Source organism: Trachemys scripta, chromosome 6 (genome assembly GCF_013100865.1).
Source record: "Trachemys scripta elegans isolate TJP31775 chromosome 6, CAS_Tse_1.0, whole genome shotgun sequence".
NCBI lineage: Eukaryota > Metazoa > Chordata > Testudines > Emydidae > Trachemys > Trachemys scripta.
In genome coordinates, this window is record NC_048303.1 from 116,413,025 (window position 1) to 116,430,480 (window position 17,456).

General features: G+C 43.2%; 1 protein-coding gene across 2 annotated transcripts in view; it reads right to left on the reverse strand.

Moving 5' to 3' along the window:
- The window catches only part of LOC117878784 (paralemmin-2-like), a 171,731-nt gene that overhangs the window by 91,201 nt on the left and 63,074 nt on the right, over positions 1 to 17,456 (reverse strand). For both annotated transcript variants that reach the window (XM_034773245.1, XM_034773244.1), the window contains exon 2: positions 12,040 to 12,120. In XM_034773245.1, the coding sequence (XP_034629136.1) occupies positions 12,040 to 12,120 (81 nt within the window). The remainder of the gene's footprint in view (positions 1 to 12,039; positions 12,121 to 17,456) is intronic.

Below are 17,456 nucleotides of genomic sequence, written 5' to 3' on the forward strand. Positions count from 1 at the left end.
TTGGCCTGGAATATTTCTCAGTGACGAACCGCATTTGAGACCTGAAACTCGTTGGATATACTATCAATATTACGCCAGACTAGAAAACTCTGAAAAGAGTTGTTTTACGCTGCAAAATAACCATTTCATCCTATACAAACATCAGACTTAAAGGGATGCTATCAAGGCTTTCACCCCTGAAGTTTACTTAAATTAATAAAAAGTACCATGTCACATATAATGTTAACATATCAGCCATCCCTCCTACCCAACTGAGAGCTGTAACACAACAAACAAAAAAGGTCTTCTCTGCTCTTCTCAACAATAAATCCAGAGTCTCTCTCTTCAGAATCATGGGTGTGCACCATGGGAATATGGTCTCACATTGTGTTACCCATCTGCCCTGCCTCTCCAGTCTCATGAGCAGGCAGAGTACAGAGATGTAGAAGAAATCCCATTTCTGGCTGAACGCAGGATTCTTGAATATTTCAGGCCCCTGCCTGCCCGAGAACAGAGTAGACAGGCAAAACTGCACTGTGTGAACAGGTGCACCTCCAGACCAACAACCAGTTGGTGCACCGTTTTAGACCTGTCAGCTTTAATCTCTACAAACATTTCCTGAAAGGGTGAACAGTTTTGTTTCATCCTGGATCCCTTTAAACATGCATTTACTGACTGTATGTCTCTCTGGGTTAAGTTAACTTTTAGGGTAATACAGCTCTACCCCGATACAACGCCACCCGATATAACACGAATTTGGATATAACACGGTAAAGCAGCGCTCCGGGGGGCGGGGCTGCGCGCTCCGGCGGATCAAATCAAGTTCGAGATAACGCGGTTTCACCTATAACGCGGTAAGATTTTTTGGCTCCCGAGGACAGCGTTACACACTTATGTTTGTGTCCACTTTCACATCACCCCACCTAAGGAGGGCACTGGTATATTCCAAACACCCATCTGAGCCGGCAGTTATGCTAACTGCACCTAATTTGGGTGTCTACGGCTGCTCCTGGAGCTCTGGGCTCATTTTCAAAGCTGGGCACACACTACCAATCTGGTTCTCTAGAAGCATGAGCTCAAATGAAAAAAAAAATCAATTTGCTTTAGCCATTCTCATGGCCTTTTAGTTTCAATGCTCAAGGCCCAGGGGTTTACTCACACGAATGTCTGCAGAAAGCAAACGGTCCACAAATGAACGTACGTACCTGGTTTGCAGGGGTATATTTTTTATGGGACAGGGACAGAGCTGGAGACAGTGTCCTCAAACTCCATTTATAATCCTGACACAAAGGCAATTAAACAAACCGTATTTAATGAAGGATATGTCTGCAACTGTCCCAACTATGGCCAGGCACACAGATGAGATGGGACACTGCTTGACACAATGTGGGAAGAGGATTCCTAAATCTCTTTGCCAGTGCCCTGCCACAAAAACAACGAAGTCAGAAAAGGATCTGACCTCAAAATTATAACTGTCCTCTCTTTCTCACACACAGTTAATATGATGAGAGAAAATTAGCTTTAGACTCTATATCCAACTAATAAATCTTTGTGATCTAATCTTTCTCAGAATGATGCTTCTGGGAAGTCCCATGTAGACCCGAGACTTTTCATTTAACAAAAAATCCCCCAATCATGGAGTAGCACAACCGAAACCTCATACAACACTTTGACAGTACAGCCCTTCCACTGAATAAAGTGAATGCAATGTATTAGGACACCAGTATAATACGATGTATTAAGGATAATCAGGAGCATTCAGATTTGCCCTTTGTATTTCAGAAATCACCACCAAGCAAACATTCTGGAACTGCTGATGTCCAAGAATGAACAGAACCCGGCTCTGTTCTTCGCGGCTACCTGGGCTTACAGCTCTGACAACCATAGCATTTTTGTCAGTCAGCTAAGCAGATGAGACTCAGAAGGCACATTGGGAGTATCAGAACCTGCTTGTGCATGTGAGCAGAACAAGCATCTGCCTAGGGTGGCAATACTTAGGTGGCAGCAAAAAAAAAAAAAAAACCCTCACCAAGCACAAAAATAAAATAAATCTGGGATTCCTCCCATCTCCTTCCCACACCGCATCAGTGGGTGCTCTGAATCGCATGTTTTACATTTCTCTCCCACTAGCCCTGCCCCAACTGATCCTGTTTACACAGTAGCCAGCGGTCCCTGTGCTGAGCAGCTAATCGGTTCTCAGCTCCAGCGGAGTGCTGATCAGTGCTAGTACTGGCATTGCAGGGATATTAGCTCCTCCCCCAGCCTCCAAGGGGAGAAGATGGATGGTTTCTCTGGATGCAGTGTGAGCAGGTGCTTTGGTGATAGATACCATTAAACATTCCTTGATAAATCTGCACATGCAAAGAGGATTTGTGGACATACAGTTGGCTTGCTGCAGCCAGTGTATCTGTGCAAGCAGATACACAGGCTGCTTTTGAACGTTGGGTCCTTGAAGCTATTTTACTTGTTTCGCGAGTGAACAGGCTAGCCTGGCTGTGCTCCAAAAATCACCTGGTGTGGCTCAGACTTCAGAGTTATTTTACAATCTGCAGTTTTCATGTGAAATTTGAGTGCTTGAGGAGACTTGTAAAAGAGGAGCTGGGTGGTCATTTGCAAAGGGAGCAGAACTCAAACTTCCTCTAACAAATAGTTCATGTTGACTGGCATAACGTGAATGACTCACTCCAGTACAGGGCAGGCACTGAGTTTCGCGATGCTAGTGTGATCTGGGACACAATTATTTGTGTCACACAAACTCTCTGCTGGGGTATGTTAACTGCCACGTAACATGCTTATTCTCTTCAAAAGCGAGCATTAAATCCACCTTGTCCTGATTAGGAAATGAAGTTGTGTTTGAAAACACATTAGTTAACATGATTTTAATCACAACTGTGCACCTAGTGTAGACAGTTTAACACCTTGACAACATATTACAGTAAAACATGGCTTAGAGACCACCTTGGAAGAGGGACCACCTGTCACGAGCGACTACTTGCAGAGGCCAGGGAACACCACCGTTTTACTGTAGCTAGTTGAAGGCATAGTCAACCTTAGACTCCCACTTACAATCAGCACCGACCAACTAACACATATTTAAAGCTGTGTAAATAGAGTTAATCAAAGATTTTCACATTAACTTTTTTTTTTTTGGACTTTTTAAAAATGTTTTTTAACCCATGTAGAGAGTGGTTGGATTTTTTTAAAATGAAGATGACAAAGTTATAACAAAAAATGTTTGACTTTTTCCAACCAGCTGTAGTGTTAAACAGTGCCTATACTAAGTGCAAAATTGTGATTAAAATTACATTAGCTAACATGCTTTCAAATACGACCTAATTCCAAAATCTTAGGCTTGGTCTACACACAGATTTTGTACCAGTTTAGCTATATCAGTTAGAGGTGTGATTTTTTTAAAAATTGGAATGGTTGTACTAGTACAACCATTAGTTTGGAAGCAGTTATACTGGTGTAATGGTGCCTTGTACACGTATCGCATATTTCCCTTCCTGTATGGGAATCAGCTATACCAGTATAAACACATTTCTATCAGTAGGAGGGTTATGCTGCTGAAACGATACCGGTATAGTTAAAGCAGGGCAACGTTTGCATGTGGGCAAGGGGCTTTAGTGTCTATTTTGGCAGCAGGGAGAGTGTTTTGGGAAAATAGATGTGCACAAAGTGGCCAGTACGTGTGATGTTGGGGCAGGTCTCATGCACAAAAATAACTGTTTGAACATCACCTCCTGTTGTTACAAGTAATACACAGAATTATTATAACTGAAAGAGATTAGAGAAAAGTCTCTCTTTTTCTTGTCTGTTTGTTATTAGTTGGTGCATTTGACAGCCCTTCAATTAACTAGTCCGTCAATCATTTATCCCTGTTTGCCTTCTACACACCAACAGGGGAGAAAGAAATTATTTAAGTAACAGGGAAACGTGATTATAGACTAAGGAGTAAGAACAGAATCTGAAATTATTTATGTCATTTTCTTGATATTGACTAGAATTTGACTACTGAACTGATCACAGAAAGGGCCCTTTCTTGTCCCAGCTCAATATAATAGACTTACAGGTTCAAATCAGCCTTAACAACTATACCTACACACAACTTGATTTGCCTATACACACAGCAACATCTGAGAATTCTGGTGGTTGGATATCTAAGTGATCTACATATTCAAGTGCAATTTGCACACACAAATCTGAGGTTTTGCTCATGCAAACACATGGGTGAAACAATTGTAGCTGTCTTTCTAGAGGCTGGATTGGGGCCACTTTGAAAATGTGTCAGTTACATTGCAGTCTCACAGCAAATTTCCCATGGACAGCGCATACATTAGGGTGACTGCCAATGTAAATATTTTTGCATCACAGCTAAATTGCTCATGTCTCATAGTTAAATATCATGTTGCTTTCTAAAATATGTAAACTGAGTGGACAGTTATGGTTTCTATACAAAGAGGTAGAGACCCAGCCTCTTCAGTCCAGTTGACTTATTTTAGATTAAGAAAAACCAGAAAGTAAGAGCTAATATAAAATCTCCATGAGACAGAAAGCAGAGTTTGTGTCTCACTCATTGAGATCATTCATCCAACCCAAAGGCCTGCGCTAACTAGGAGATTACTTAAATATTATGTGGACTACATGTAATGGAATCATAGCTACACCACAGCGAGAGGTTTTTTAACATTTACATCAGGGCTTAAAATTGCAGATTTGAAGTAACTCTGGCTAAAAAATGTGACCTGACAGCTCTGTATACGTTTTTGAAAGTTAAAAAAAAGTTTGAATGAAATAAAAATTGTTGTACTGAAATCTAATTTCCAGCCAGGTTCTCAGTGTCTAATTTTCAGCACGTCTCTTGGGGATGGGGCGAAGTTGGCCTCCACTGTCATGCTGATGTATGCCAAGATAATGACAACATGTCAATCCCAGTTATTCAGAGAGATTTTTTTAAAATGGTGGTTAAGTCCTTTCAGGAGAACTAATTATGGGCAAACCTTCGAAGTTTGGATTCAATCAGGATGAGCACAGAAATGTTCAAATGCCAGATCTTTAGCTGGTTTAAGTTGACACAGATCCATTTAACTCAATTAAGCAATGCTGATTTACACCAGTTGATGATCTGGCTCCTGTCAGATGTTTTTCCGAATCTTAGCTGAACTAGCCAAAGCAGAGATGGCCTTGACCCCAAATCCCCGAGATAAACACCACTGTTTTTTGGTAATTCCAGATCTGGAGCAGTCCTATCTCTAACCTCACCCTCTTTACTCAGCACAATTGGACTGAAAACTTTACTGCAGCCTCCCTCACAAATTATTTGCATTTCTGCTTCCACTCTGAGCCAAAAATTTGTTTTATTTTTTTAATCCAAATACTCATTCCAGAGTCACTTCTGGAATGAAAATGAGCCAAGGTTTCGCAGACAGGGAAAGGTCTTATTCTTTTTCTGGACCGGTTCACCATCCCTTATACAAAACTGCATGAGTTTTTAGGAGAGTCAATAGTCTCTACTATACAAGGACAATTCCTGGAAAGAAGAGTAGCTCTACGCAATGTTCAAGCTTCTGGATGCCCCAAGCTATCACGCTCCCGCCTCATTCAATCACAAAGTGCTAAAAAGGGCTGCAGCCCAAGGGTTAATGTCTGTAATTCGCTTGTGAATAATTATACTCACTGTTTAAAAAAGCTAAATCTGGGTCACGTAGACTCTTTCTAAAGCAAATATCAGGTCAGTGGGAGGGGGAGATCATGCATATGGGATGCTGAGTTCCCCTCAAGGATCTTTCTTTCAAACCTGCGCAGGCATCACTTGATCAGGGGCGGCTCTATGTATTTTGCCGCCCCAAGCACGGCAGTGAGGCAGCCTTTGGCGGCATGCCTGCGGAAGGTCCGCCGGTCCCGCGCCTTCGGCGTACCACCCACCAAATTGCCGCCGAAACCACGGGACCGGTGGACCTCCCGCAGGTATGCCGCCGAAGGCAGCCTGACTGCTGCCCTCATGGCGACCGGCAGGCCGACCCCCGCGGCTTGCCACCCCAGGCACGCGCTTGGTGCGCTGGTGCCTGGAGCCGTCCCTGCACTTGATAAATATTCTAGAGGACTCCACGAGGTTGTGCATGACTGTGTCAGGCACTGCGCAGAAAGACAATAAATGGACATTCTCTACACCAAAGAGATTACAATCTAAAGTAACTCAAACTATAATGTATAGTTGTATGCTGTTTAGGAGAGTGCATTGGAATTCCATTGGTGAACCTTTCTGATATACAGAACCATACACATGTAGGGCTGGAAGAGACCTTGAGAGGTCATCAAGTCCAGCCTCCTGTGCTGAGGCCGGACCAAGTAAACCTAGTCCTAGACCATCCCTAATAGGAACTTGTCTAACTTCTTTTTAAAAACCTTCAGTGACAGGGATTCCACAACCTCCCTTGGAAGCCTGTTCCAGAGTTTAATTACCCTGATAGTTAGAAAGTTTTTCTTAATATCTAAATCGCCCTGGCTTCAGATGAAGCCAATTACTTCTTGTCCCACCTTCAGTGGCCATGGAGAACAATTGATCCCCATCCTCTATATATTCTTTATATAAAACCACGTACAGTACATTGAACACTCTGTAGTAATATTTTAGTACAGGGCCAAATTCTGAGTTACACTTATACAGAGCATGGTCCAAGGGCTAGGGCACTAGCCTGGGGACCAGCGTTCAATTCTCTGCTCTGACAAAGACATCCCGCATGACCCTGGGCAAATCACTTAATATAGGCCTCACTTCCCTATATGTAACTAAACAGGATTTGGCTCATTACATATACGAAAAATGACTTCACTCTAGTTATATTGTGGTGCAGACCATATGTACGTTGCTTTGGAACAGGGAGCGAGTGGTCATGCTAATGATAGTATGGAATCGTTGACAAATATGTGTAGTGGCTTTTATTTTGAGAGTTAAGGTTTAATTTAAAGAATTTAATTTTCTAGCTTAAGTAGGCATTCCTAATTATTCATTTACAAAAGTTAGCTTCATATTCCCATATATAAGTTGATGTTTGACAGCTGTTTTTATATGGGGGGGAATAAGTTGAGGATAGCGGTATGATCATGTAATAAAATTGAAAATGTCTTTTTAGCTAAAGAAGTTTCAGCTAAATCCATGTGGTAACATAACCTCTACATAATAAAACTACACCTATTCTATCCAAATAAAAGCTATAATTACATTGTAGATTAAGTGTTCATGCACTGTGGTTATTAAAAAAATACATTTTAACTCCAAAAGGGCCATAATATTGATAGCCTTCAGGTTCAAGAATTGTGCGATAAATTCATGTATTGTAACAATTAATGGAAGTATAGTGAAGGAATTTTTCATTCAGTTTCATTCAGTTTAATATTACAGTGTTGGTTACTATAAACTTATTGGCAGTCACCAAATAACATTATTGTAAGCAGTTTTATAAATTCTGATTAGCTGAATATAGAGGCAGTTAGATCTTGGAAGAAATGCTATATTAGTTGTAATACAGATCTTATTAGAAGTTATGAATATCATCCATAAAAATAGAAGACTCATTCTACTAAAGACTGACGAACTAACTTCTTCTTAGATGCAGCTGCTGCCTACAGGATATACCCACACAAACAAACAAAACCGTTACATGATGTCAAAACATTCAATAGTTAATGTGAACAAAGTCAGATTTGTTTTGATCATCTTTTTGAACCCAAACTCTAGTTTAAGGGTCTTGTAAAACTTCAAATTCCACCAGGTTTAGCCACCCCTGCTTATGATGTTATATAAATATGCATCTGATGAATTGTGAAGCATGAAGTTAAAGGTATAATGAGACATCCTGCAGTATGTAAAAGAGGAAGGATTGTCTTGCGGCTAAGGGGTAAGCTTGGGGATGGTATTTTGTACTGTGCATCTAAAAGAAGCAGCACAGAACTTGCTGCCCAGGGGAGGGGGCTTTCAGTCCCAATCCTGGGCTGCTTTTGGGGCCTGAAGAGGCACCCCAGTGTGACTTACAGAATCATAGGACTGGAAGGCACCTCGAGAGGTAATAGAATCCAGTTGCCTGCATTCATGGCAGAACTAAATATTATCTAGACCATCCCAGACAAGTGTTTGTTTGACTTGCTCTTAAAAATCTCCAATAACGGAGATTCCACATTATGGCCGTCTCCCTTGGTGCCTGTATTAGGGGAATTCTCTCCCAGCCAGAGCTGGGATGTTTAAAGCCCCTTCTTACTCCACTCTGGCTGTCACTGTTACCTGGCATAAAGGGGCCAGAGAGGAGGGCCAGGATCTCACTCTAGGAGTCTGGAGATCCATCAATTGTTTCCTGCTCTGCACAGACATTCTATGGACAAGTCATAGATTATATTTGTGCCTCAGTTCCCTCATCTACAAAACAGGGATAATATTTATCTAATAGTGAGAAGTGTCTGTAAAATATGTAGTGAAAGGCACCATGCTGGCATGCACTTACTAATTCTAACCCTCGTGAGATAGACTGCGTAATATACTGCCTCAAATCATAGTCAGCTCTCACATCCGGGCCCTCAGCCTGAGCCGTGGATAGAACAAGGGAAAAGTGAATGAACTGAGCATATTGTGAGGCATTTAGCCAAGGACTGATTGCTCTCAACCACCTGTGAACTGCAAGGAATACTTGTGGAGAGTTACCGCTTTTATATATTTTTTCAGTGTGCTTAATTGTATGAGTTTATCCAGATACCTGTAGTATTCCAAACCTTATTAGGTAATCAAACATATCATTTTATACAGCATATTTAATAAACTATTATAACAGCATCTCACAAAAATGAACCAAGCAAGTGCCATTATGATGGAGGCTCAAATTCTAGGATAAACATCCCAGCTTTTATACTTACAGGATCAACCCAGCTATTACAGTCAGAGGATTAACCCAGATCTTATAGTCAAAGGCTTTTCCAGAGCAAAGTTTGCTAATTTTAACAAAGTCCAAAGCAAAGTCCTTTTGCTCTGCACTGACATGAATGATCCGGAGGCACTTTTGAAGGTTTGTTTAAACCAGCCTGCAGTACTTTTGCGGCATGGACAAACATCCTCTATAGAATGGGTCGAAGCCCATTTCATTTATGACTAAACCACGTTTCTGTTGAGAGCCTCTGAAACTGAGAGGCTAGCGTACTTACCTACCTATGTGCCACAGCTGGGGGCTAGATTCACAGCTGGTATAAGTTGGCCTAGATCCGTGGGTTCCAATGGATTCACACAAATCTCCACCAAGTGAAGGTCTGGCTCTGGGAGTTTAAAGGAGGATATGATGGCACCATGGCATTGAATCTTGAAGACTAACAGACAATTAGATTTTTTTCCCCCCTACAATACTTGACATGAGTCAGGCAGGCCAGATAACATTTTAGTTGGTGGCCTGCAGTTCCATCTAATTGACCACCACACTAAATGAAGGGGATACCCAGGAGTCTCCTGGCTTTCTCTGCTCCCACACAAACAAACAAAAGTACGGTATAACCCCTCCAACAGGATCCATGATCCAGGATGAACCTCTGCTACCGAAGCAGCATTTTATCTGGCTGTGCTTTGCTTCGGGAGCAACCAAGTCCTGATTTGTCAGGAGAGCATAAAACAAGCAGTCACCAGAAATCCTCAGGGTCAAAACACTTAGAAAACAGGCTAATCATGTGCCCTCGGATCCCCGCCACTCTCTAGGGTTTTCCTATCTGGGAATAAGATCGGTCTTGATCTAAGGTTTAAGGTTCCATAGCTTCTTCACAATCCTTCTAGGCAGGGCCTAGCAGTGGTAAGGACCATCTGTGGAATATCAGGCACAGAACCAGAATAGTTGGTTCTCCATCATCTCCTGCAAGAGGCCCCAGTTTAGAAGGTATGCTGGGGTCAGGAATGGATGTGGTTGTGGTATTCCTACACCTCACCTCTTCTTTGGCAGAACAATGACCATAGAGACTGTTTCAATCAGATCACAAGCTAGGGCAGCTGTAACCTGTGCTGCTTGCTGCACCAGTACTGTATAAGGGAAGCATATTGTTCTTTCCCTTGGTCATTGTGCCAGGTTCAGCACTGGTGCAGGGATGGATTGGAGCCATAATCTCAACACATGTACATTTCCTCAGTCCCAAATGCAAAGATATTTCATGTAACCATATATTGTCTTAGTTCTTACCTCCCTGACTTTCCTTTGACGGTTACTGTTACTAGTCTTGGTCCATTCATGAGTCAAAGGGAATAACATATGTAATTATCCCATGCATCATTTGGGGAATATGTGCAATGGTCCAGATCCTCAGCTGGTGTAAATCAGCGTGGCATCACCGATGTCAATATAGCAACACCACTTTACACCGGCGGAGTATCTGACCCAATAACACTACCTTATACAGTGTTACTTCCTCCAAGGATGATGATATTCTGATACCTAACTACATACACACAACAAAAAGACAGTGGAAAAAATGAGGTCATCTGAAACCAGCTTTCCAAACACACTAATTGATAGGATTTCATGGGAAGCCCAAATGGGTGTGCTTGGAATCAGTTAACGTGGCAAAGAAGATACCCAGCTTACAATAAGAAAGCATCCGAGATGCATGTAATCTTCCCAGCCAGAGTGTGAACCTGCATACCCTGTCGCATTAACTTGTGGTAGCCAGAAGTAATTCTCTCTCTGGGATCTAATGGCAGCCTGAATAAAATGGCAACTCCTGTTGCCCCATAGGAATGCAATCATGTTATCTCCTGATAATGCAAGAGACAACGTGTGTCACCACTAGGTTTGTGGTGACAGTGATGGAGCATTTGCCTAGGCTGCAATCAATGACTTGGACTTAAATTCATTATGTCTAAAACCCACAGCACAGTTTACAGAATATTATGATGGAGACTTAGAGATATATGAAAAGAATCCTGTCTGTAGCACAAGTTGAGGTCTGCTCTTTGAGCATGTGTGTGTACAGAATGTATTACACACACACACACACACACACACAGTACTCCATATACTGTGTGTGTGTGTATTACACCCCCGCATATATATTGTGTATGTGTGTTATATATCATGCATACACACAGTATAGTATAGTCATTTTAAAATAAACTCTAGCATGCTTGATGCAAGGACAGATCAAAAGCCAAATCCCCCTTGTTTTATTCAGATGAATAATCCCATTGAATTCCAAAGGATCCCTTGACTGAGTTAGTCCAGCAAGATTTGGCCCCAAATATAGAGTTTTCTTTTCATCATTGGATACAAAAGCATTGTGTGTGTGTGCGTGTGTGTCTGTCTGTCTTTCCCCCTCTTTCTTATATGCATACAGGTATAAAGGCAATCTTTTCTACTTGCAGCAAAAATAAAAATAATTGGGCTGATTTTCAATTGGGCTGCAGCTCTCATGGACTTCAATGGAAACTGGGATTGCTCAGTGCATTGGAAAAAAACAGGCCATATTTTAATATATATAGTATATGTAAAAATTAGATGCACATATGTACACACCCTTTCTGCAGAGACGTATGTATAAGATTTACACTGCTATGTATGCTTTATAATTGCACATGGCAATTAAACCTTTACACACACACACACGCACACACACACACACACACACACACACACACACACACACACACACACACACACTCAAAAGCTGATGCTAGAGTGACCGACACTATTAAAATCCAAGCCAGCTATGTAGACAGCAAGACCTCTTTTAATCCATGCAGTGCACACCCATATCGACAGCGATTAGCATCTTATCATTTTGTATAATAAATAACAGCATTTAATAATAATACACATGCACACCCTTCTGCCTCTCTGCTACCTACGCCATTTCAGTAACAATGTCCTGTATATGAGAAAGACACAGGATGAGGAACAGGCAGGACATGATTAGCTGAAAGAGATAGGCTCCGGCAGTGAAAGCTGCTGCATGTCGGAGCAGGTTCTTCCCAGCTTCCAGACGTGTGAGCTGCATGTCTAATAATGAACAGATTTAGTCAATCCATCATTTCTGGCATCAGTCCCTTACCTTGAAATGCTGTAGTTGAAGTATCTGGTCCTCAAGCTGTTGTCTCTTGCCTTCTATTTCTGTCTGCCTTTTCCGTTTTTCCTTGGGAAAATAAAGAGAGAGCACGTCAGAGCGATGGGTGCCTTAAGGACTGCGGATTCTTAAAAGAGAATTTAAGCAGCCAAGCACATCTGTACAGATGTCACCAATGCCATCCACACAGACATTTCACCTGCTTCTCTGGCTGTGGGTATGCAAACGGCAGCATCCTTGCAACATGTCAGCTAAGGACTAGCTACTTGTTCACTGAGCAGGAGAAATTCTCCTCACTCACATTCAGACATAGGAACAGCAACTGAGTACACAGTCCTGGAGAGGGGAAAAAACCCGGGCATACTAGCTAACAATGGAGTTACCCTTGTGTGTATTATTCTACAAGGTCAAAATTAAGGCTTGCTTGGTGCAAAGAACGACAATAACCCTGTAAAGAAAGCGTGTGATTGCATAACTGATAAAAGAGGGATAATACTAAGATTACAGACCGCATCCTTCTCCCATTGAAGTCCGTGATAAGACTCCACCTGAGTTCAATGGGAACAGCTTCTCTTCAAAGCACTGTATTAACCCACTAGCCAGCTTCAGTGCTGAGTCATTTAAAACACAAATGAAAAATATGTACTTTAAGCAATTGGCACCCTTCTTGGCAATCTTGGCAGAGAAAGCCTAGGACTCAGTTGACCAAACCATTTTCTCTCCCTTAAAAGGGTTCCATGACAGCAGAATTAGTCCAATCGTGAGTGGCTGTGACTGCTTTGCAAAATCTCACTCACCGAGACCCTGGCGCTTTAGCAGGTCTATAGGTGCAACATCCACTTCAGCAGGCAGTGGATTCTTCCTCCCCCCTGCAGCAAGGGAATACTGGCCTCCTCTTCTCAATCCCTTGCTGTTGCGAGGCAGCCACTGATAGCCTCTTCCAGCTTTCCCTCACACCATCAATTGAAGCAGGCTATTGGCCATTTCTTCTGCCCCTCCCTCCACCTGGGTTGCTTCAGAGCAGTTCCCTCTTCGCAAATAGGTTGGGCAATGGGGAAATTGTGAGGAGATGGATGCAGAAAGACACAAATGCCCAAAAATCAATTTTTACTGGGTCTGTTTTTCACATCCCTCCACCCGTGAAGCCATATGTTTTAGTTACCATGAGCCCAACTTTACAAACCTTAAAGGAAGCCACTAAAAACTTCTAAAAGTGACCTCAATACCAAAAAAGTCACAACTTTGTATCTTGGGGCTTTGCAGTGACAGACACCGGTTCTGGGTGTCCCACTGAGATCCTGGGAATTCTCCTTAATCCAGTGATTTACACCTCTCAACCCTGCAGATATGTAGACAAAAGATATCATTTATCTGGGACTGAATCTTGCCCATCCTGGACATTCGACAGGGGTAATTTTGAGGAAAATGTCCATATTTATAGGGTGGAGGAGAAAACATGTTTGTAACAGGTTGATTAAAAAAAAATGGAAGCTGCCTGGAACCGCTCAGGGGTTTCAGATGTTAAAACAAACCATGAGAGAGCTGGATTAATGAACAGAGGACAGATAAGGTGGTCAAACAATTATGAACAATTGTTTGAACAATAATAAGTGACTTTGTAATTTGTTACATAGATATCTCCTTTACGTATTTAGTAAATTATATACTTACACAGACACACACTTAACTAAAATATATAAGTATATTATGGCCGGTCAAAATTTTTCTAAATTTTTTTGATGGAAAACTAGATTTTTACTAAATGAAATTTCTTGAAAAGTGCCTGCTTTCTGCAGAAAATTTAATTTTTTAATCAAAAAAATCAAACACCTAATCGAAATACTTCGTTTTATGGGATATCTTGCTATGGTGCTTCATGAGAATTGTAGTTCATTTTCTTTCCAACCCCATTCTTCTCTATGATCTGGGCACCCCAGTTAGACTGTATCTCTCAAGGTGCACCATGGCCTGGGATTCCCATGATGCAACTGCCTCCCTTCGCAATGGAAAGTAAGGTGCATCATGGGAGATGTAGCCCAACCCGGGAGTCCAGTGTACAATGAGATCTGGAGCACGTGGCACCCAAACTAAAACTCCCATGAGGTACAGCAATGGGATATCCAAATTGTAATATTTACATATATGGGTGAAATATTTTGGTTTCTGATTTTTCACTGAAAAGTAAAAATTTTCCACAGTAAAGAAGCCCATTTTCTGACCAGTTGTAGAGCATATACATACCTGCATTATCTATAACATATAACGAAAGAGAGAGGATCTGATTCCTATGTACACTGGTCTGGCAATGTAAAGGAGCCTTCAAGTGAGTGTAAATAAAACTTACACCCACCATAAGGCTCTTTTATTTTGCCAGCACAATGTAAAAGAGTCTTAGTGTAAATCAGAGTAGGAATAAAGGGAGGTAATTAGGGGAGCGGAAATTTCCAGAAAACTGAGTAGCTGACTGGAGACTTTCCTGACAATGAGATTTGTCAGGCCGTGGCACCGTCTTCCAAGAGAAGAGGTGAAAACCCCACTATTTGACACTTTTGAAGCAGTTGCTCAAAGTACTAGAAATAGGGTTGCCAACCTTCTAATTGCACAAAACTCTAGCCCCGCCCCTTCCCCGAGGCCACGCCCCCTGCCCTGCCCTTTCCCCGCGCCCTGCCCCCCATTACTACATTCCCCTTCCCTCGGTGGATCGCTCTCCCCCACCCTCACTCACTTTCACAGGGCTAGGGCAGGAGGTTGGGGTGAGGGCTCTAACTGGGGGTGCAGGCTCTGGGGTGGGGCCAGAAATGAGGGGTTCAGGGTGTGGGAGAGGGGCTCCGACTGGGGGTGTGGACTCTGGGGTGGGGCCAGGGATAAGGGGCTTGGGGTGCAGGAGGGGGCTCCAGGTAGGGGGTGGGGCAGAGGGGTTCAGGGTGGGGGCTCCATCTGGGCGTGCAGGCTCTGGGGTGAGGCTGGGAATGAGGAGTTCAGGGTGCGGGAGGTTCAGGGTGCAGGTTGAGGCAGGCAGTTGGGATGTGGGAGGGTGTGAGGGCTCTGGCTGGGGGTGTGGGTTCTGGGGTGGGGCTGGGGATGAGGGGTTTGGGGTGGAGGAGGGGGGGTCAGGCTGGGGCAGAAGAGATCAGGGTATGGGAGGGGGCTCTGGGCTGGGGTAGGGGGTGCAGGCTCTGAGGTGGAGCCAGGGATGAGGAGTTTGGGATGCAGGAGGGGGCTTTGGGTTGGGGGGGCTCAGGGCTGGGGCAGGAGGTTGGCGCTCAGGGTTGGGGCGTGCGTTTACCTCCAGTGGCTCCCAGTCAGTGGTGCTACGGGGGGGCTTAGGCAGGCTTCCTGCCTGTCCTGGCTACATGCTGCACCCCAGAACAGCCAGCAGGTCCGGCTCCTAGGTGGCGGCACGGCAGGCGGCTCTGTGTGCTGCTCTCACTCGCAGGCACAACCCCCGCAGCTCCCTTTGGCCACGGTTCCCGGCCAACAGAAGTGTGGAGCCGGTGCTCGGGGTGCCGGGGATTGTGCGCAGAGCCCCGTGGCCCCCCTACTTAGGAGACGGACCTTCTGGCCGCTTCCAGGGCGCAGCGCGGAACCAGGACAGGTAGGGACTAGCCTGCTTTAGCTCCGCAGCACCGCAGAGCAGACTTTTAACAGCCCGGTCGGTTGTGCTGACCAGAGCCGCCATGGTCCCTTTTTGACCGGGTGTTCTGGTTGAAAACCGGACACCTGGTCACCCTAACTAGAAGACATATAATACATACAGAACAATCCCATATTGGCAAAGAAATGGACTCAGTGGTCTTTTCCATCTCTAATTTCTGTGATAATTACATGCAAAAAATATGTGCTTACATAGTGCAGGCTCCTATACGTACACATTTTAATTTCATGCACTTTAAATGTTGCACATATAAAATCTGCACTGAGTAATTTTGCAACTACCTGAACTGTGGCATGCAAATGCCCATTTGTGTCTGCAAATCGGTGTGCACAGAAAATGTGTGCATGCACTTTTGGGGGGGGGGGGAAATGGCCCTTTATATAAAATGATATCCACTGGAGATTTCCCCTCCCTCCTTTTTGCATTTTTGAACAGAACAGGAAAATGCATGGCTCAGGGGTTACAAAAAGAACAACATTCTTCATGGTCGCTTCTTGCAATTTTGGGCACTGGGGAAATAATATTGTAGCTTTACAGAGCAAGGGACTCATCAGATCCCATCCTGTATTCTCCTGTCTTATGTTTTCTTTGCTAAAAGAGCCTGTCTATTTAAGAGAGGAGATTAAAATGATTAGAGCTGCCTCTGTTAATGGCAACAATATTCTAGTAATAAGGATAATTCCCCCTGTTCTTGTCAAGTAACTTTTTCCTGTTCTGATTTGATTTGAATTGTGTGGGAGTTTGAATCCTGTTGTCCTGAAGCACCATGGGCTAATCTGAACTACACCTCTACCTCGATATAACGCGACCCGATATAACATGAATTTGGATATAACGCAGTAAAGTAGTGCTCCTGGGGGGCGGGGCTGCGCACTCCGGTGGATCAAAGCAAGGTCGATATAACGTGGTTTCACCTATAACGCGGTAAGATTTTTTGGCTCCCGAGGACAGCATTATATCGAGGTAGAGGTGTACCTACTTCCTAACACTTAATTGACCTATTTTTTTACTCATTGAAAAGAAAGCACTTAATAAAATGTGATATAAATCACCAAGGTATTTTCATTGGCTGGTTGTGTCATGCCTTATAATGGATATGACAGGAGAGCCTAATAAAACATAGATTAAAAATGTCTTTTTTTTTTGTTAAGAAAGCAAAGCACTTAGTATATTTTCCCCTCAAGCAACAATAGAACCTGCACTAAAATACTTGAACTACTTACTAACTCGTGGGCATCTGTGGAATTAAATCACAATATTAATCATGTTTCCACTTGCCCGGTTTTCAGTCAGCCGGACTGCATCTCTCCTTCACTTGGTCTTTCACTATGGACCTAGGCTATTGGGTGAGGTATCTGTGTTAAAAATATTTTTCTTCTGAAGACTATATGGCTCAGGGGGATTGGTAATTGGATATAGGAGAGTGTCACCTTTAGGTCACTACTTCAAATCCAGCCCGGATTGCTCACAGTCAATGAAAGCTGTTACCCTAGCATAACTATTCAGTGGCCCATGTGAAATGAATTTTGTGATATCAGTCCAGTTCCTAGTGGTGAGCAGGGTTGCACAACATAAAACCCACCACTAGAGTATATTGCCTTGTCATATCATGTACTTCAGTGATATGTTTCAGAGTAGCAGCCGTGTTAGTCTGCATCCGCAAAAAGAACAGGAGTACTTGTGGCACCTTAGAGACTAACGAATTTATTTGGGCATAAGCTTTCGTGGGCTACAGCCCACTTCATCGGAT